The 22,779-nt window shown below is 39.6% G+C and overlaps 1 protein-coding gene across 9 annotated transcripts in view; it reads left to right on the forward strand.

Moving 5' to 3' along the window:
• The window catches only part of ZNF461 (zinc finger protein 461), a 37,745-nt gene extending 26,171 nt beyond the window's left edge, over positions 1–11,574 (forward strand). For all 9 annotated transcript variants that reach the window (XM_070224274.1, XM_070224279.1, XM_070224275.1 and 6 more), the window contains 2 exons: positions 662–757; positions 9,893–11,574. In XM_070224274.1, coding sequence (XP_070080375.1) covers positions 662–757; positions 9,893–11,283 — 1,487 coding nt within the window. In that variant the 3' untranslated portion in view covers positions 11,284–11,574. The remainder of the gene's footprint in view (positions 1–661; positions 758–9,892) is intronic.
• Positions 11,575–22,779: the final 11,205 nt, after the last annotated feature.

Genomic DNA, 22,779 nt, shown 5'->3' on the forward strand with positions numbered 1-22,779 from the left:
ATTTTCCTCATCCTCACACCTTCCTCTGGTCCTTTCTTATAACTGACTTTCTTCCGGATGATTCAGGAGCAGAATTGGAATTCTGTACCATTAAAGCACGATGTGGTCAAAGAAACCAGGCTTTCTCTTTTGTTTCTCTGCACCGTACTAAAGCTGCAGGTGTACTAGCCTAGATTAAAACTAATCATATGGGTCCTGGATGTGAACCTCTTTAGTTTTCCTAATTAATGTCATGATGGGCTGGATGAAGAAGTGTCACTAGTTACAGCTCAAATGAACACTTCCATTTCCTACAACAAATGTACTCTCTTTTAAACAGTTTGCATTTGAAAGTTACATTCTAAGAACTTTGTGACTTGGAAAATATTTAACATTGAAAAATATCTGAGAATAAGTATCTCAGGAAGTTTCTTTTTTCCTCATAGCAAAATAAAGAGAGAAAGCTTAAATAAATTTAAATAACATTTCTTACCTATTTGTTTGCTTTGTTTCTTATGATTCTGAGTTTACCTGATATGAATATTTCATCCTTTCTCCTTTCTTCTGTAGACCTTATCAAGTACCATTTTGACCTATAGTTTATTTTTTAAAATCAATTTTAAATCACAGTATTGGGGTATTTCCATTTCCACCTGATCTCCATTTCTTTTCTTATAACCAGGACTTTCTGTTTGTAAGCCAGCTGTGATCTCCTCCTTGGAGCAAGGGAAGGAGCCCTGGATGGTTGTGAGGGAAGTGACAGGAGGAAGGTGCCCAGGTGAGTGAGCATTGATCAGGAAGCAGGAAGCTGTTCAAGGAGTAGGCCAGCTGCTCAGAATGTTGGGCTGGTAAGGTTATTTTAGACGGATTAGGAGGGAAAACCTGATTTTAAAACTTAATTACAAAGCTGTAGTAATCAAACAGTGTGGTACTGGCATACAGAGAGACATATAGATCACTGAGATAGACTAGAGAGCTTGGAAATAAACTCAGATATATGACCAAATGATTTTAGACAAGAGTGCCACGACCGTTCAATGGGGGAAATAACTATCTTTAATAAACACTGTTGAGAAAACTGGATATCCACATGCAAAGGAATAAAGTTGGATCCTTACCTTATGCTATACATAAAAATTAACTCAAAATGGATCAAGAACTAAATATAAGACTCAAAACTATAAAATACCTAGAAGAAAATGGAAAGCTTCATGACATTGGATTTGGCACTGATTTCTGGGATATGACACCAAGACACAGGTAACCAGAGCAAAATAGACAAATGAGAGTACCTCACATTTAAGAACTTCTGGGGGCTGGCCCCATGGCCGAGTGGTTAAGTTCACACACTCCACTTTGGCAGCCCGGGGTTTCACTGGTTTGGATCCTGGGTGTGGACATGGCACCGCTCATCAGGCCATGCTGAGGCAACATCCCATATAACACCACCAGAGGCACTCACAACTAGAATATACAACTATGTACTGGGGGTCTTTGGGGAGAAGAAGAAGGAAAGAAAAAAAAGATTGGCAACAGATGTTAGCTCAGGTGCCAATCTTTAAAAAAAATTAAACACTTCTGTTCATCAAAGGATGCAATCAACAGAATGTTTAATTTTTCTTGTCTTTTCTTTCTCTCTCTCTCTCTCTTTTTTTTTTTGGTGAGGAAGATTGGCCCTGAACTAATATCTGTTGCCAATCTTCCTCTTTTTACTTGAGGAAGATTGTCACTGAGCTAACATCTGTGCCAGTCTTCCTCTGTTTTGTATGTGGGACACCACCACAGCATGGCTTGATGAGCAGTGTGTAGGTTTGTGCCCAGGATCTGAACCTGGGAACCCTGGGTTTCCAAAGTGGAACATGCAAATTTAACCACTACACCACCGGGCCAGCCCTCTTATCTTTTTTAAAAAAATCATGCAAGTTTTGCTTTGCTAGGTGATGGGAATACATTTTTTTAAAGTGTTATAAAGACATTTTCAATGGATCAAGAACATGTGAATAGATGTTCTAATGGAATACTTATGAAAACTAAGATTGATTGGAAATTGGGAAAGTCAAAGAAAATTACTACATTGAGGAGGTAGAGATGGCAGAGGGATGATTCAGAAGGAAGGAGTTCATCTAGGAAGATGTAGGGTCCTGGAGGCCAAGAGCAGGTTCATTCTACAGTTTAGAGGTCTTTGATGACGTCTGTGACTCATTGTAGTACTCCAGAACTGTGAGAGAGTATATTTCTATTGTTTTAAGCCAGCAGTTTGTGGTACTTTGTTATGGCAGCGCTAAGAAATCAATACAGAGTCATGGAAAACTGATACATACTCTCCTAAGTGTTTTGTTTTCATTTAAAGATGTCATTCCTTTATCAATTTTTGATGCCTGGCCAGGCCTTTCCTTTTGCATAGGTGTGATGATTTCTTTTTTAAAACTTTTATTTTGAAATAATTTTAGATTCAGAGGAGATTGCAAAGAAATGAACAGGGACGTCCCATGTGCCCTTCCTCTGGCCTCCCACAATGTTAACATCTTACACACTACAATACAATATCATACTGAGAAATTGACATTGGTACAATCCATAGAAACTTATTCAGATTTCACTAGTTATACATGCACTCAGTTGTGTATGTGTCTGTGTGTGTGTGTATAGCTCTGTGCAGTTTTATCACATAGAGCTTTGTATCACCACTGCAGTAGTCAAAATGCTAGACAGTACCATCACCACATGACTCCCTCGTGTTACCTCTTTATAGCTACACCCATCCTCCCTTATTCTTAGCCCTTGGCAGCCACTAATCTGTTCTACATCTATATTATTATGTTATTTCATGAATGTTACACAAATGGAATCCTGCAAAATGTGTCCTTTTGAGATTGACTTTTTTTCTCTGTCTCATGTATATATATAGTACATGAATGTAATGAACACACACACGTATATATGAACATAAACATACATATGTATATATATATATATATATATATGTTCCTTACATTCATGTAAAAGTTTGTGTGTGTAAATAAGTCTGGGATAAAGCTCAAGCATGTAATTGCTGGGTGGTATGGTAAGCTGCCACACTGTTTTCCACAATGGTTGTACCATTTTACATTCCCATCAGCAATGTATGAGTGGTCCCCAGTTGCGCTGAATCCTAGCCAGCATTTCATGTTATATCTGTTTCTCATTTTAGCCATAGTATAGGCGGATAGTGATATTTCATTGTGGTTTTAATTTGAATTTCCTTAATGGAAAATTATGTTGAACATCTTTTCATGTGTTTATTTGCCATCTGTATATCCTCTTCACTGAAATGTCTATTCATATCTTTTGCCCATTTTCAAATCTGATTGGTTTTTTACTGTTGAATTTTCAGAGTTCTTTAGGTTCTCTAGATAGATATATATATATATCCCTGCATATAGAGGATATATATATGTCATTATAATCCTTTAACAATTTTTTTTCTTTGAGATTTTCTCTTTCACCCATGGATTATGTAGAAATGTTATTTGGAAGTGTTTGGAAATTTTCCTCTTGTCTTTCTTTTATTGATTTATAGTTTGATTCCATTATGGTCTCATGTGAAAGTTAGAGGGAGCTTTCCACGAGAGTCTTTCACTTCTGACACCAATTGCAATTTCAGGTGTTCCCAAGACCGTCTTCAGCTTTGATAATTCACTAGAAGGATTCCTGGAACTCAGAGAAAGCTGTCATCCTCACAGTTACAGTTTATTACAGCAAAAGGATACAGATTATAATCAGCCAAGGGAAGAAGTACATAGGGCTGAGCCTGCGAGAGTTCTGAATGCAGAGCTTCCAGTTGTCCTCTCCCAGTGGGGTCATGGACAGTGCTGACTTTTCCCATCAACTGTGTGTGATAGTATGCATGGAGTATTGCCAAATAGGGAAGCTCACCTGAGCCTTGATATCTAGAATTTTTATTGGGGCTCCTTGTTGGCTGTCCATGTAGCTGACTTATAATTTCCAGCCCTTGAGGAGGTAGAGCTGATACCTTTAGTCTCAGTCTCTCCAGAGGAGAATTCCTGCCACATGGCTCAAAGCCTCCAACATAAATCCCATTATTAGAATGTCTGGTGGCCGTGGCCCCACATAAACAAAGACACTCTTTGTAGAGATTACTTCCCTGGAGATGAAGACAAAACCCAGACCTCTCTTTAAGTAAGGTTAAATTCTTTACTATGTACATTGCAGAACATACTCAATATGATTTTGATTCTTTTAAATTTAAGGTTTGCTTCATGACCCAGAACATGGTCTGTCTTGGGGAATGTTCAGTGTGTGCTTAAAAACATTGTGTATTCTGCTGTTGGGCAGCACGTTCCATAAATGTTAATTACATCCTATTGGTTGATGGTCTTGTTCAGCTCTTCTGTATCCTTGTGGATTTTCTGTGTAGTAGTTCTGTCAATTGCGGAGAGTAGGATACTTGAGTCCCCAGCTATAACTGTAATTTGTGTATTTCTTCTTTCAGCTGTATCAGTTTTTGCTTCATGTATTTTGAAGCTCTGTTGGTGGTGGTGATTAGTTTTCTTTACTCCAAAGTCTGCTTTATCTGATATTAATATAGCTATTTCTACTTTCTTTTGAGTAATGTTTACATGATGTATATTTTTCTATCCTTTTACTTTCAACTTCGCTGTATCATTATGTTTGAAAGGAGTTTCTTGTAGTCACCATGGTTTTTGTCCATTTTGCCAATTTGTCTTTTAATTGGTGATTTAGACCATCTGCATTTAAAGTAATTATTGATATGTTAGGGCTTAAGTCTGCCTTTTTGTTGTTTTCTACTGGTTCCTTCTATTTCCTGTTCTTCTGTTTCTTTTTTTTTTTCCTACCTATGAATTACTCAAATATTTTTAGAGTTCCATTTTTATGTATTTATAATGTTTTTAATATATTGCTTTGGGTTTTTTTTTTTTGTTGTTTTTAGTGTCTGTTCTAGGTATTACCATATGTATACATACTTAATCATAATCTGCTGGTGTTGACATTTTACCACTTCAAGTGAAGTGCAGAAACCTTACATCCATTAGGTCTCTTTACCCTGCCCAATTTTAGTATAATTGTTTTAAGTATTTCTTCTACAGACATTGATCACCACATGAGATAGTGTTATAATTTTTGTTTCAATTATAAAATAGGATTAAAGAAACTCATGGGATGAAGGATAGTCTATTATGTTTACTTCTATTTCTGCCTATTCGATTGTTCTTTTCTTTTCTTTTCTTTTCTTTGAGGAAGATTACTCCTGAGCTAACTACTGCCAACTACTGCCAATCTTCCTCTTTTTGCTGAGGAAGACTGGCCCTGAGCTAATATCCATGCCCATCTTCCTCTACTTTATACATGGGACGCCTACCACAGCATGGCTTTTGCCAAGCAGTGCCGTGTCCGCACCCGGATCCAAACCAGAGAACCCCAGGCCGCCGAGAAGTGGAACGTGCGCACTTAACTGTTGCACCACCAGGCCAGCCCTTATTGTTCTTTTCTATCTGAAGGTCTCAACCTTCTTCTATTATCATTTTCTTTGTGTTGGGGAGCTTCCTTTAGCCGCTCTTTAAGGGCAAGTCTGCAAAAACAAATTCTCTTAGTTTTCCTCTGTCTGAGAATGCCTTTTGTTTCTTCTTCATTCCTTAAGGATAGTTTCACTGGGTGTGAAATTTGAGATTGACAGTTCTTTTCTTTCAGCACTTAAGAAAGTATTGTGTCACTTCCTTTTGGTCTCCATGGTTTCACATGAGAAATCCATAGTCTTTCAAATTGATGTTTCTTTCTTATCAATATATAATGTATGTTTCTCTCTATTTTTTAAGATTTTTTCTTTGTCCAGCTTTCAGAAATGTATATCTTGGTTTTGGTTTCTTTGGATTTTTCTTATTAGGAATTTACTCACTTTCTTAAATCTGTAGATATGTGTCTTGTACAAAATTTGAGAAGTTTTTAACCATTATTTCTTTGAATACTTTTTCAGTCTCACAGTTTTTCTCCTCTCTTTCTGGTAATCATATGATATGTTATTGTCCCACAGGGATTGAGGTTCTGTTCTTTTTCTTTAAGTGTGTTTTTTTAATTGTTGTTCAGATTAAGTGAATTCTGTCTTTAAGTTCACTGAATGCCTCTGTCATCTCTGCTCTGCTCTTAAGATCATTCAGTGTGTCTTTTATAATGGTTATTATATTTTTCATTCCATTTAGTTCCTTTTATAACCACTATTTTTTCTGAGATATTCTGTTTTTTCATTTGTTTCAAGAGAATTTGGAATGTCAATGCCTTTTTATGAAGACTGCTTTAAAATCCTTCAGATAATTCCAACATCTGATTCATCTTGGTATTGGTATCAGTTGATTATCTTTTCTCCTTCAGACTTTGGTTTTCCTGGCTTTCGGTATGATTTTCAGTGTGTCTGGACATTTTAGTTACCATGTTCAGAGAGTCTTGATTTTATTTAAATCTTCTATTTTAGCAGGTGGTCACCCTGTTAGGCTTAGTGTATAGATCTGGCCTACTTTTGTAGGTTTTAGTTCTAATGGCAGCTTAGTTTTCAGAGCCCTTGCAATGTTATTCTGATCTTCATACCTCTGGTACTGCTGGAGCTCCTACTCAATCCCTGATGGTGTTGTCTGCAAGGACAGAAAGCTTCCACAGACACCCACTGTAGCTGGGCCACTTTCTGCAGAATGGGAGAGGCAGATATAGACACCACTGGGCATGGATTTTCTTATGCCACTGAGTGGCGAGTGGGGAGATGCAAGACTCTGCTAATGCTGCCCTTCTGAGTGGATTGATCTGTCAGCCAATGCCCTGGTTGTGAAGTAGGGGCTGGGACAGCGAGAGACTTCCTCTTGCTGCTGCTGCTGGTGGATCAGGCACTGGGACTTCTTGCTGCTCCTGCAGCTAGCTGATGAAACTGTTGCTGGGGCCCAGGTTGTGCAGAGGGGCCGGGGATCCTACTAGGTCTGTAGGGCTTGCATGTTCCTGGTCATTTGGCTGAAGAGAACAGACTTATATCTTGATTTGTATGTGTGTGTGTGTGTGTGTAGGCCTCTTCAGTGCCTGTTATAGGGGTATATGGGAGATAAAAAGAAATCCCACGGAACTTATCATGTGGTAATTCCTCAAGTCCAGAGAATCCTAACCAGTCTACCTTCTTCATTCCATCTTTTAAAGTTCCTTTGTTCTTGTCTGGTAGGTAATTTCTAGGATTTTTAGTTATATTTAGGGGAAGAAGCAGGGGAATGTGAGTCTACACAATCTGTGTGGTTGAGATTTTAAATCTTTTTTAAGTTACCCTTAGATCACTCAGAGAAAAACAAATACTGTATGATTTCACTCACAAGTGGAAGATAAACAAACACATAGATAAGGAGAAACAGATTGTTGGTTACCAGCGGGGAAGGGGGAGGCAGAAGGAAGAAAGGGGTAAAGGGGCACATATGTATGGTCACGGATGAAAACTAGACAATTGGTGGTGAACGTGACGCAGTCTATAGAGAAGCTGAAATATAATAATGTACACCTGAAATTTACACAATGTTATAGGCCAATATGACCTCAGTAAAATAATAAATAAATAAAATGAACCTTAGAATATGCATTTTCTGTGATATTTGCTTTGATTTGCTTTGATTTCTCTAAAGAGGAAGATCATATAGACAATGTAAGTGCACAGCACTTCATTTTTGTTCCTCCCAAAGCCAGTCTTTTTCTTGTAGCAGTTTTTATTTTTGCTTTTTCTTAAGTAATTGCCATTATCCGGTCTTTCCAAAGAAGTAAGCTTAGTGAAACAGCTGGTTTTCACACTCATTTAATCTAGTGGTATAAACAAGGAGGGGAACAAATACAACTGACTTCTGGCAGACACGCAACTTGGCTATTAAGATCAGCTTGGAATGCGTGTAGCCCACTAGCTGGTACCACGGAGCTTTCTGCGTCTTGTCATGGTGTTTTCCAGAGAGAATGGAATGTTTCATTTAATCTGAGGTATCTTATCTGTCTGGTGAGTTGTTAAGAGCTGAGTGTTATCAGTGCCAGGAAGCTACCTGCATGCTTCTCCTTGATCCCGTCCCCTGCTACATCTCCAGAGATAACCATAATCTTGAATTTTGTTATGACTATTCTGTTTTTTAATAGTTTACCACACTTGTGTATGCCCTTAAACACTATCTTATTGTGTTTTGCTTGTTTTTGAGTTTTTAAAAATGATAATGCTTATGTCTCTTCTGTGATTTGGTTATTTCGTACCACATGGTTTCTAATAATTTTCCCATACTGTTTTATGCCTGAGTTCATTTTCACAGCTGTTTAATACTCCATCCCACAATTTTCTGGCTGTTATAATTTGGATTGTTTGTAAATTTTGCTAATATATACAATGGTGCTATGACTATTCTTACACATGTCTCCCTACAAGATTTTCTTCAGGCTATTTACTAGAATTAGAATTGCCACATCATAGAACATGTACATCTTCAATGTTATATTACACTAAATTCTTTTCCTAAGTGTTGGTACTAATGTATGTTACCGCTGGCTGTGTGTGATAATTCTGGTGGTTCATCTTAACAACAAATGAAATTCTTAGACATTTTAATTTTTACCACTGTAATGAATATGAAATTGTATTTCATTATATTTTAATTTGAATTCCTTTGCTTCCTGATGAGTTTGAGCATTTTTGCGTATGATTATTTAACATTGGTGTTTCCTCTTCTGTGAAATGCCTATTCAGATTTTATTCCCATTTTTCTTTTAGTTTATCTCTTTTCTAGTTAGCCTTTTTGTCTTTAAGATATCCATTCTACCTTGAGGTGTTTTTTATATTTATATCCTTATTTTTTCCCATAAGCTTTACAGTTTTTCCTTTAACTTCTCTAAGTCTTTAATCCGTTTAGAGTTTATCTTTATGTATTTATGGTGTATGCTAGGGATCAGAGGTAATTGTTTTTTCATATCTATAGCTAGTTGTTCTAATATCATTCATTAAATAATTTATTTTTTCTTCTCACCCTTCTGCTGTGTATCCTGTGTGGGTCTGTATCTGGTCTTTGCATGGGTCAAGCCCTATGTGAATACCACACTGTCTTAATTTACAAGTCTTGATGATAATTCTTTATCATAGGTCGGAGAAGTTCTCTGACTTTGTTTTTCTTCAGGAATGCTTTGGCTATTCCATATATATACATATATATATATATATACACATATATATATATATACACACACACACACACACATATATATATATATATACATATGTATGTTTGTTTTTTTAAAGATTAGCACCTGAGCTAACAACTGTTGCCAATCTTCTTTTTTCCCCCGCTTTTTATTTTTCTCCCCAAATCCCCTCAGTACATAGTTGCATATTTTAGTTGTGGGTCCTTCTGGTTGTGGCATATGGGATGCCACCTCAGCATGGCCTGACGAGCGGTACCATGTCCGTGCCCAGGATCCGAACTGGTGAAACCCTGGGCTGCCAAAATGGAGCACTCGAACTTAGCCATTGGGCCACGGGGCCGGCTGCCTCTTGTAGATTCTGAGTGAGTTGATCTCATTCCAAAACTGACTCTGGTCAATTCTGATTCAGTTGATCTAGAATGTTTCCTTAATATCCATACTTGCAACAAGTTCCCAAGGTGATTCTGAGGCAGATCAAAATTTCAGAATAATTGCCTTGACTTGTTAACTAACTCCCTCACTTTTATCATGAGCTCTCATTTCTCTGTGTCCTCCTTACCATTTTTTCATTCGATTGCATTACGATATTTAAGAGCTCTCCAAACCTTTCATTTCTTATGTGAATTATTTTCAGTTATCTCTCTTTTGTACCATAGATATTTTATTTCTCTTGTAACACAAAACCAACAATTAAATTGTCTTTCTTATCTTTCAGACTTGGTGTCCAGGTGTAAGCCCAAGAAGTTAGCTCCAAAAAGAATTTATGAGACAGAATCATCCCAGTGGGCAATCATGGAACAATTTAAAAGCCATAATCCTGAGAAGTACATTTTCAGAGATATTTGGGAATGCAAAATTCAGTTTGAGAGACAACAGGGACAACAGGAGGGCTATTTCAGGCAGTTTATTATCAACCGTGAACACGTGCCCATATTTAGCCAACATACTTTACTCACTCAGGAATTTTATAATAGACAGAAAATCTTTGAATGTACAGAATGTAGAAAAAACTTCAGTTACCATTTATTCTTTAGTCATCACAAAAGAACTCATTCTAAAGAAAAACTTTCTGAATGTAAGGAATGTGCAGAAACTGTTAATACATCATACCTTACTGAACAACAGAGAATTCAAAATAGTAACAAGTGCAGTGAATGTAAAGAATGCTGGAAGGCTTTTATTCATTGCTCACAATTTAAACATCTGAAAATTCATAATGGTGGAAAACGCTATGAATGTAAAGAATGTGGGAAGGCCTTTAATTATGGCTCAGAACTTATTCTCCATCAGAGAATTCACACTGGTGAGAAACCCTATGAATGTAAGGAATGTGGGAAGGCCTTTAGGCAGCGATCACAACTTACTCAACATCAGAGACTTCATACTGGTGAAAAACCCTATGAATGTAAGGAATGTGGGAAGGCTTTTATTCGTGGCTTTCAACTTACTGAACATCTGCGGCTCCATACTGGAGAGAAACCCTACGAATGTAAAGAATGTGGAAAGACCTTTAGGCATCGCTCCCACCTTACCATACATCAGAGAATTCATACTGGTGAGAAACCCTATGAATGTAGAGAATGTGGAAAGACCTTTAGCTATCACTCAAGTTTCTCTCACCATCAGAAAATTCATTCTGGCAAAAAACCTTATGAGTGTAGTGAATGTGGGAAGGCCTTTTGCGATGGCTTACAGCTTACCCTGCATCAGAGGATTCATACTGGTGAGAAACCCTATGAGTGTAAGGAGTGTGGGAAGACTTTTAGACAGTGCTCACACCTCAAAAGACATCAGAGAATTCATACTGGTGAGAAACCTCATGAATGTATGATATGTGGAAAGGCCTTTAGACTTCATTCACACCTTATTCAACATCAGAGAATTCATACCGGTGAGAAGCCCTATGAATGTAAGGAATGTGGGAAGGCCTTTAGCTATCATTCAAGCTTCTCACACCATCAGAGAATTCATTCTGGGAAGAGACCTTATGAGTGTGGGAAGGCCTTTAATCATAGCTTAGAATTTAATCTACATCAGACACTTCATACTGTTGAGACGCCAGTAAGGTTTCCTCTCTTCTCCCCCCATGCTAGTCTAGCATCCTGAAATGACTTTTGGAATTACACATTTTCTTTTTTTTTTTTAAGGGAAAGCTTGGTAAAATACTGAATTTCATTAGTATTGATTTATTTCAGTAAACTTTGAAGGTCAAATTTATTTTTTCAAGTGGGAAAATGGAAAAGTTATTAAAAGATAAAAATTGCTATCTTCAATGTTGTTTCCGAGTTATTGTAGTGACCACTATTGGAAATAAATTTTATATAATTGTTTGTTTTTGTGGAAACCAGTGAAGTGTGGCAAAAATAAAATGAAAACAATTTCTCCCCATCCCACAAATGCCTGAGATATCCAATATGTGTGTGTTGCTCCTTTCTTCATGCTCTGACATACCTGCACATATGAAGGTTTACTGCATGTGTGTGGAAGAGGTTTTACCTCCTATAGTGACATACTTCATGGCAATTTGTCTTTTTCACTTAGTAAATAGTCATGGAGGGGCCTATTTCTTTTTATGTCTCATAGTTTTTTGTTTAAAATGGACACTTTAGGGGGCTGGCCTGGTGGTGTAGTGGTTAAGTTTGTGTGCTCCACTTCAGCGGCCTGGGGTTTGCAGGTTCAGATCCCAGGTGCAGACCTATACACCGCTCACCAAGCCATCCTGTGGCGGTGTCCCACATATAAGATAGAGGAAGATTGGCATAGATGTTAGCTCAGGGACAATCTTCCTTACACACACACACAAAAAGACACCTTAGGTAACATGTTTTAGCAACTCTGGATACTGATTTCCCCACCCTCCTTTCTAAGTGTTGATAATCTGTGGCCCTCAATCAAACCCAGAGTCTTTCTTGTTTTATTTTACAGTTTTCTAGTAGAGTGATACTGTCTTACAGCCCTTTAAAAGGGGTGAGGATAAAGCTTTCAGGGCCACTTTTCATAAGGAACTTTGCCACAGGGTTCCATGGGTGTTTTTTTTTTTTTTTTTTTTTTTTTAAGATTTTATTTTTTTCCTTTTTCTCCCCAAAGCCCCCCAGTACATAGTTGTATGTTCTTCGTTGTGGGTCCTTCTAGTTGTGGCATGTGGGACGCTGCCTCAGCGTGGTCTGATGAGCAGTGCCATGTCCGCGCCCAGGATTCGAACCAACGAAACACTGGGCCGCCTGCAGCAGAGCGCGCGAACTTAACCACTCGGCCACGGGGCCAGCCCCTCCATGGGTGTTTTTTGCCTATAACCTGAGGATCAGAATCTGTTTTGCTGACAGAGGCATAGGCAGCAGCACCAGCAAAGGTATTTTGCAGGGTCTTAGTGAGCCATCTGGTTTTGGAGTGTAGACTTTAGCATGCCACATGGTGACTGCTCTTCCTTTACAGAAGCAATCACCAGTGGGCCTGAATCTTGCACAGCGTATCAGTCTTTCTCTTGAGTGAACTTCAGAATGGGGGCCAATGTGTGGTTGAAACAAAATTAATGGTCTCAGGGTACAAGTCATTCCCCTGAGCCTAGCATCAGTAATTACTTATGCTGGAATTGAGACATCTGATTGAATCTGAGATAGGTTTGGGCAAGACACATGACCCAGGGGTACTTAAGGAGGGCCTCAGTCTCATTCCTGTAAATGCCAATTATCAAAAATTGTGACTTAGGTCAGTTAAATCTATAACAGGATTGTAGGACTCAGCAGCTACGCCATAAATCCGCAAAGCTCAAAGCATAAACTCACACACAGCACACAGCAGCACAGGTCAAACAGCATGCTTTCTAGCCAGCAGCAACTAAAAATGGACAGTTGTCAAAAAGCAGCACAGCTAGTTAGCAAGCCAAAGCATGAGAAGAAAAACCCCCGGTAGTAATGGTCATTGCCTAGATGCTATGCTCACTGCTCCAGTTTGCAGCTGCCCTAGAGATGTGGGATAGACCCCCAACCCAAAATTTGGTTTGAGTGCCAAAACTGAGCCACCAAGAGGGTATGGAAAGGTTTATTACCCACATAATGAAACTTTCTGGGGAGAGCAAGGCTGTAGTCCACGCTGGTCTCAAAATGAGAGATCAGGGAGGGGAGACTGACTTGGGTTTTTATTGTGCTTAGGGGATCGGTTATGTAAGGGTTCCCATGCACAGGCTGGGATTTGTGTGGTTTGAACTTCTCACCTGCACCAAAAGAGGGGACAATCAGGCAAACATCAAAAATGGTATCAGGCGCTTTATTATACTGTATTATCTGTTGCAGTGTAACTACCACAAACTTAGCAGCTTAGAGCAACATACAGTCATTATCTCACAGCTTCTGAGGTTCAGGATCTAAGCATAGCCTTGATGGGTCCTCTTACTTCAAGGTCTCTCATAAGGCTGCCTATCAAGGTTTGGGCCAGGATTTACCTGAAGGCACAACTGGAGAAGGATCACTTTCAAGCTCACATGATTATTTGAAGGATTTACTCCCTTACAGGCTATTAGACTGAGGACATCGGTGTCATGCTGGTTGTTGGCCAGGGGCCGCCCTCAGTTCATTGCTGTTTGAGCTTCTCCAATATGGCATCTTGCTACACCAAAGCCAGCAAAGGCGAGTTAATAAAAAGGCTTCTAGAAAGAAAAAAGTCACAATCTTTTGTAAGTTAGTAAGGGAAGTGACTTCCTATGACCTTTGCAATATTCTATTGCATAGAAATAAGTTGCTAAGTCAGCCCACACTCAAGGGAAGGGGATAACACAAGGGCATGAATAACACGAGTCAGGGATCATTCAGGTACATCTTAGTCTTTCTGCCATGGGCACCTATGACCATTTACTTGATCAACTGTACATTGGAAAGGAGAATACCCAGACATCCTAAAGACTACCAAACAGAAGGTCTGAGTTGACAATGACACCCAGAGCCTTAAAGCATTGTCATGGTCCACGTGTTAGAACAGGCATATGTGATGGCAGGTAATAAATGGATTCTTGGCCAAAGTCTAGCTTACAATGTGTCTATTGGGTCCACAGACCACCTGACGGTCATTTTATGGGTCTCTGAATTTACAGTATTGACCTCCTTTGGAGTTGGAGTTAGTCCACATATTGTGTCCTTGGCCTGTAGTATAAGAGCTATCATAGTGGAAAAGACCAAGTCAAAATCTCTGAGATTACCCACTGTCCCCTCAAACTACAACGGTGATAAAAAACTGTATCACGTCCCAGGGAAATGGGAGAGACAGTGCCACCCTAAAGATCAAAAGGACATACAGTTGGCGGTCACTATTATATCTCACTATCATATGCCTGTTTCATACACCAGTCTGTGAATGTAACTGGAGGACGGCTGTAGACTACTGCAAGCTCTACCAATTAGTAGTAGCCTCTGGAAGTGGTATTTTTACTATAGTAGATTAATATGGATCCCAGTATATAGTATACAGTCATTGATTTTAATGACGATTATTTTCTATCTCAGTGAGGAAAGAGAATCAGAAAGAGTTTGCAAAGGAGAGACAAAATATGTGTTCATGATTTTACTACCTCTGTCAAAATATAGCATGAGCAGATCTGGACCATCTAAACACCCTGCAGACCATCACAGTAATTAATTACATCAATGACATTAATCTGATGAGAGAGCATGGGGAAAGGATGTTCCCCAGAGGATAAGAAAAACCTACAAAGATTCAAAGACTTGCCACTTCAGTAAAGCAAAAGACAAATTGCTGTATTATGAATCCTCTAGTACTAAGAAGAAAGTACACAGGTAGACTTCTTTGTGATCTGAAAGCCACACATTCAACACCTTAGAATACCCATATACTGAGTGACAAAGAATGCTGCCAGGTTTGAGTAGAGCCTAGTGCAGAAAAGGGCTGTGAGGCAGGTCCTGGCTGAGGTGAAGTACCCCTGCCACTTGAGCTATATGATCTGAAATTCTGTATACTGTCGAAGATATGACGGATGGAAAACGATAGAGTGTGGAGCTCATGGCAAGCCCCAATCAGAGAAACCAATACAGAATGAGCAAGGACATGTCATCTAGAGCAGATAATTACACACCTTTTGAAAATAAGCTCCTGGCATGCTACTGGGTCCTGTGGAGATAGAATCCTTGGCCATGTGAAATCAAGTCACCGTGCATCCTCGGTTGCTTATTGTGAACTAGGTCCTGTCAGAACCACAAAGTGATAACGTCAGATGTCTCACTGCAATCTTCAAAAAAAATGAGAATAATACACTCATGATTGAACACAGAAGTACTAGAGGGCACACACAATCTACATGAGCTTGTCACCCATCACAATTCCACCAGTGTCCCTCTCTCAGATCACTCATAGGGACATATGGTAGTCCCATATAACCAGCTGAGAGAGAGAGAAAAAGGCGGAGCTTGGCTTACAGTTTGTTGGCTCTCTATGTGGGTGCAAACTGAAATGGAAAGCAGCAGCGTTACACAGCAGCTTCACACAGGGCTGGCTTTGAAAGGCACTGGCAAGGGACATTTTTCTTAATGGGTGGGACTTCAGGCATTGCATTTGGTCATCCACTTCATGTGGAAGGAGAAGTTGTTGAACAGAAGAATAATCATACTCCTGGGGTAACTGGTCTAGTCAGAGGCCTGGAAGGGGAAAGGCTGAAGATTGTTACATCAGTCAGTGTTTAACCAGAGGACAGAAACAGTAATACATATAAAGATTCACTGCAGTGAATCACTTACGTGATTGTGGACTGTCCAGATAATCTGAAATCAGGAAGGGCAGGCTAACATTCTCGGGCATGAGCTGAAACTGCCATCTGCAGGCAGAATTTTTTCTTCTTCAGGGAAACCTCAGCTCCACTCTTAAGGCCTTTCAACTGATTAAATCAGGCCCATCCAGATTAACTAGGCTAATCTCCCTTACTTAAAGTTAACTGATATGGATTTTGGTTGCATCTACAAAATATCTTCACAGCAACACCTAGTGTTTGATTAAGTAACTGTAGTCCAGCCAAGTTGATGCATAAAACTGACCATAACAGGTCACCCCTTATCAACTTGGCACCCACACACAGTTCCTTAAATCACACTTACTCTTCAAATAAAGACAATAACAAAGTCATACTTCCACCTGACATGAAACATTAACCCGCGTACAACGGAAAATATGCTCTTTCCCCAGGAAAGGATATAGAGTCTTTGGGTGAGGTTCACTCTTCCTTTGTATTCTGTAATTCAAACACTGTGATATGAAGTTAACTATTATTAATACATCTAAAGTTAGACAATAGGGGATAAGAGAGGAAAGGAAATAATATTTGGTTATATATCTACAAATGTTCATAACCAAATAAGGAAGAATTACTCATACTATTACTGTCCACATTCCTACAACTGGTCATGTGATCATTGCTGGTATTTATAACTACCTTCTTTCACTGCACATTTCATATCCACTTTGCCCTTAGCAAACACTTTAGCTGGTTGTAGTGCTTGTCTGGCGGGATGACTCAAATAGTCCTGACACATCTGAGCCATTAGCAGTCTTACCTGAACTAGGTTGTAGTTTTCCATTAACATTAATCACAGGACATGGTAGGACTGAGACACCCTAAGGGATCTCCTGTATTTCACAGATAATCTTCCTTATGTCCATTGTGTAGTAGCAACCCAATTTCCTCTTGGTAATCAGGGCCAATCACTCATTCAGTACAGTAACCCTCTTCTTGGCTTGTCAATTCAGAATCATGAGAAGGCCAAAGTGGCCAGGTGGCAGCATCAACTTCCACTTTAATGGAATCATTGTTGTGTCTTTTGGTGTAAGCATTCCTTTTTTGGAACTAAGCCCTCTAGTCCAGCAGAGCCTAAAGTTGCAGGAGTGAAAAGGAAGAATTTTGCTAACGGATCACTAGGGGTAATGAGTGGAAGCACTCCCATTTCCACCCCTTGATTTCTAGACTCTGGAAGAATTAGCACCATATATTGGATGCTGATTTAGAGCATATACAGCATCCTGGAAGACACTGCCCCAAACCTACAAGGTATTGCCACCTCACTGACACTGTAACTGAGGCTTCAAAAGGCCATTCTAACATTCTATCAAGACAACTGCTTCAGGATGGAGAACACGGTAAGATCACATGAATAGCATGAGCATGGGCTCATTGTCACAATTCATTTCCTATGAAAAGAGTCTTACAATCAGAAGCAAATGTTATCTGGAATACCACAATGAGGCATAAGGCATTCCACAGATAGTAGTTTGGGCAGAAGCACCACATGCAGGGGAAACAAAGCCATTTCACCCCAGGGAATGATGCCACATTGGGAACTCAGTATTGGTCTCTGCTACTGGCAGACTGGGCACTCAGCAGTAGCTGTAACCAGGTCAGTCTTGGTGAGTAGAAGTCCATATGGCTGAGCCCATGCATAACCTCCATCACTGCTACCATGGCCACTTTGTTTATGAGCTCATTGGGCAATGACAGGACTGGCTGAAGAAAGAAGCTGACTGATACCCATAGAATTGGTCATCCTATACACTTGATTATTAAGAACCTCCTCTGCTGAGGTCACCCTTTGGTGAGCATACACATGGGACACCAATATCTTCACATTGTTTGCCCATTCAGAGAGGTCTATCCACATTCCACTTCCTCAGACCTCCTTATCACAAATTGTCCAATCATGTTCCCTCTAAGTCCCTGACTTAGGTGTGTTACTGGCCTGAAAGCACACTACTTCTGGTGGTCTTTACTACCAGATATCAAGAAAGAAAAGCATTTTCCAGGTGAATAGCTGTATACCAGATACCAGAGAATGTGTTAATTTGCTCAAGCAACAAAACCACATCTGGAACAACAGCTGCAATTAAGGTCACCAACTGATTAAATTTATGACACTCTGTTGTCATTCTTCAAGATCCATCAGTTTCCTGCACAAGCCAAACAGGCAACTTGAATGAGATATGTTGGAAATCACTATCACCCCTACATCTTTCAAGTCCTTTATGGTGGGACAAATCCCTGGAATCCCTCTAGGACTGTAGTATTGCTTTTGTTTTACTATTTTTGTGGGGAGAGGCAGCACTGCCTTACAAAGGCTTCCAGTTGACTTCCCTACCATAAAAACCCTCACCTCATAGGTCAGAGAACTAATATGGGGGGTTCTGCCAGTTGCTGAGATGTTTACTCCAATTATACATTTGCAACTGGGAAAATAACCACAGGATGGGTTGGGGAAGCAATGGGCTCACTGTGAGACAGATCTGAGCTAAACCTCCATTGATCACCTGACCTCCATAAACCCCTACTCTAACTGTGGACCACAGTGACATTTTGGGTTTCCAAGAATTTGTGTTAGTTCAACTTAATGTCCAGTAATTCCTGATGAGTCTGAATATTTCTCCTTCTCCAATGCAGTCACCTTGGTAAATGGCCATACTTCCCTTTGAGGAAGGATGGGAGAAAGATTAACAATATAAATTTTTGGCAGAGTGGGAGTGTTTTTTCTCAAGGGGACCTGTGCCTCCCCCTTTATTCAAGGGGCTCTGGGTCTGTAAACTGGCTCAGGTCTTGGAATTGATTGAGGGGTCATGAGTCACTGTTTTGGTAATTCAAGTTAGACTTCTGTTCACTCAACCTAGAACTCTCCCACTTATATAGATCAACGAAGAATTTAGTAATCTGATCATCTACGTCTTCTCTAGGTATACCATGATTAGCCAACACCATAGGTCTCTGTGAGTTATGCTATTTTGTTTACTGCTTTGGCTCTGCTGTCCATTAGGTAACCAGACACCTTGTCTTTTCTGATGAAGTGCCACCAGCTTGCCCCTGCTACCCCAAGATCCCATTATCCAAGAACCAAGGCAGTTCTAGTCTTTCAACTTCATTTAGTGTAGGCCACCTTTTGGTTCATGTTTTAGCCAACCAACCAACCAACCAATTAGAGCCTTTTCTAACTCCCTAAGCCAAAACACTGAGTCCAGAATCTCTGCTTAGTGGCCCCATATCAATAAAGTCTGCCTGATCCAACTTTATATTCCTTCCATCATAATCCCACACCTTAAGATCCATTTCCAAACATATACCACAGATTTATGTTTGCACAAATTAGGAAAATCATGCAGTTCTCTTAGTGTATAGCACAACTCCTTTTGGGTCGCACTTTGTACCTAACTTTTGGGCTTGCTGGGACTTGAGTCTGGTTCTAGGTCTAAAGCAAAGAGGGGTGGAAGGAGTAGGTCTTGAGGAGAATCAGGAGTGCCTTGCAAGGCAACTAGCTCTGGGAAAGTCATTACATGTTCTTTAGGCAAAAGAAAGCTAACCTCAGGCAGGGGTGGTCAGGTTGCTTCTACTGGCAAAGAAGACTCAAAAGAATTTAAGGGTTAAATGTCCCCAGCTTCGTTGGAATTTGCCCATGTATTCCCACTCCGATTTTCAGGATCCCAACCCTTTCCAATCAATGCTCTCGCTTTAAGAGAAGGTATCCTGCAAGTTTAGGAATTCAATTTGCAGAATAATTCAGCCACTGGCTGGATAAGGATCTGGGTTTGTTTTCAGAAATCTTGGCCCTGAGGCTACAAGAGATAAGGTTTTCTTCCAGCGAAGATATAGAAGCTTTTAGGTCATTTATGCAGAGATTGAACTGGGAACTCATCTTTTTCTTTCCCCACATTCTCCAGCACAGTTAAAAGCAACCAGCTGCAGTCATTTCCTATGGCTGCTCTAACAAATTGCCACAGATTCGGTGGTTTAAAACAACACAAATTCATTCTCTTACAGTTCTGGATGCCAGAAGTCCAAAATCAGTTTCACTGAGCTAAAACCAAAGCAGGTCAGTAGGGTCTTGCTCCCTAAACAGGCTTGAGGGGAGAATCTGTTTTCTTGTCTCTTCTAGTTTTGGAGAGCTGCATTAGTTGCACTTCTTGACTCATTGCCCCTTCCTCCACCATAAAAGCCAACAGCAGAGCATCTTCAAATCTCTCTCTCTGCTTGAGGTTGTAACATCACCTTCTTTCTTCTGGAGTAGAATCTCCCTCCACCTTACTACTATAAGGCTACTTATTGCATTTATTGCCCATAAAGATAATACAGGATAATCTCCTTGTCTCAAGAGCCTTAATTTAATCGTATCAGCAAAGTCCTCCTTGTCATACAGGGTAACAGTCACAGCTTCCAAATGTAGGAAATAGATGTTTTGGGGGGCCATTATTTCAGCCTATCACAACAGCCAATCCCATTATACTCCTTAGTTTCACTAAAATGTTCTAAGGTAGCAAACACATGGTCACTCAGACCTCATCTTCTGTAGGTATTTGGTTTGGAATATCCAATGGCAATATTTTGCTTATATTTATAGCTACTTAATTCCATGGGCTACCATGGAAATAGAATCTTTACCACTAGAAATAGAATCATTAATATGTTTCAATCTAATCAGATTTAGAAAATCAATTCCAGAAAACCCAAAACCAATTTAGAAAAGTCATCCTTAAGATTTTCTTTCTCTAGAACATTTCTGGTATCAAAATCTGAATCAGTCAGTGTTCAACCAGCGAAACATAACAAGTATGATATATATACTAAGAAAGTTATTTTAATGAATTGACTTAAATGATTGTAGGGGCTTGCTAGATGTCTGGAATTTGTAAGGCAGACCATCAGGAAGGCAGGGTGGAATTCCTGAGCATGAGCTGAAGCTGCTATCCATAGGTGGAATGCCTTCTTCATGGAACCCTCAGCTCTGCTCTTAAGGACTTTCAACTGATTGAATCAGGCCCACCCAGGTTATCTAGGATGATCTCCCTTACTTTCATAAAGTATCTTACATAACAATGGTAAGAGCTGGTCATATAGCATACTGTACCATCTAGAAGCTTCCCGATAAAGCACTGGAATGGCCTTCCAAAGGTACAGCCAACCTGAAGGCTCAAAGGACATATTCTGCAAGGATGGAGTACCATCCTCCAGGATGCTGAATACACATATAGAGACTTTTATATGGTTCCAAATATATATATATATATATACTGTGTTCCAAATAAGAAGATAACCCCCGAGAACCAAGGAGTAGAAGCAGGATTGACCCTACTTACCGTCATTCCCAGTCATTGCGTGTGCACTGATGTATATGCATTGGCTGGTTGATCATCCATTGTTAGCCCTGTTGAACAAAGCCCCATAGAACACATAGCGTGTATTACATATTCCATGGGTGTGCTCTCCAACACCCCCTCCCGCCCCACCAGACATGAATCCTGCCACTCCAGTCAGAGCTGATCATCTGGATGGGGGTTACACATCTGGATGGGCCAACTACAGTGTGTCCCTTGTGTTGTGGATGAGTTGACCCGGGGAGCAAGTATTTATGAGTCCAGGTGGGCAAGGCCACTGTGTGATTGTCTGCAGACCACTGGACATAAAATTCACAAGTTAGTCTAAAGACTTTTTTTTTCCCCTCACTAACCAGGAGGTCCTGCTGCTGACGGAGTTGGAGAACAGATCTAGAGTTTTTATTTATTTTTTAAAATTTACAAAGAGTACAATTCACTATTTTTCTACCTTTATTGAGGTATAATTGACAAAAATTGTATATGTTTAAAGTATACAATGTGATGTTTTGGTGTACATATACATTGTGAAATGATTACTACAATCAAGCCAATTAACATATCCTAACCTCAAAATTACCTTTTTTTTTTTTTTTGTAGTGAGATCACTTAAGATCTACTCAGCAAATTTCAGGTTTACAGAACAGTATTATTAACTATAGTCACCATGCTTTACATTAGATCCCCAGAATTTACTCATTCTACAAAACTTAAAGTTTGTATGCTTACAGCAACAACTCACCATTTCCCCCAGCCCCTGGGAACCACTATTCTACTCTCTACGTCTATGAGTTCGATTTTTTTCAGATTCCACACATAAGGGAGATCAAGGATTATTTCTCTTTCTGTGCCTGGGCTTGTTTCACTTAGCATAATGTCCTCAAGGTTCATCCAATGCAAATGACAGGATTTCTTTCATTATTTTTAAGGCTGAATAATGTTCCATAGTGTATTTATATACCACATTTTCTTTATCCATTCATCCGCTGACAGACACTTAGGTTGATTCCACATCTTGGCTATTGTGAATAATGCCACAGTGAATATGGGGGTGCAGATATCTGAGATGCTGATTTCATTTCCTTTGGATATATACCCAGAACTGGAATTGGTGGATCCTATGGTAGTTCTATTTTTAACTTTTTCAGGAAACTCCATACCGTTTTCCATAATGGCTGTATCAGTGACATTCCCACCAACACTGTATAAATGTTCCTTTATCGCCACACCCTCACCAACACCTGTTGTCTCTTGTCTTTTTGATCATAGCCATTCTAACAGGAGTGAGGTGATACTCAATATGGTTTTGATTTGCATTTCCTTGATGATTACTGATGTTGAGCATTTTTTTTCATACACCTGCTGGCCATTTGTATATCTTCTTTGAGAAATGTCTATTCTAGTCCTTTGCCCATTTTTTCATTGGGTTGTTTTCTTGCTATTGAGTTGAATGAGTTACTCATATATTTTGGATATTAATCCCTTATCAGA

The sequence above is a fragment of the Equus caballus genome, chromosome 10, assembly GCF_041296265.1.
Source record: "Equus caballus isolate H_3958 breed thoroughbred chromosome 10, TB-T2T, whole genome shotgun sequence".
In the NCBI taxonomy this organism is placed as follows: Eukaryota; Metazoa; Chordata; class Mammalia; order Perissodactyla; family Equidae; genus Equus; species Equus caballus.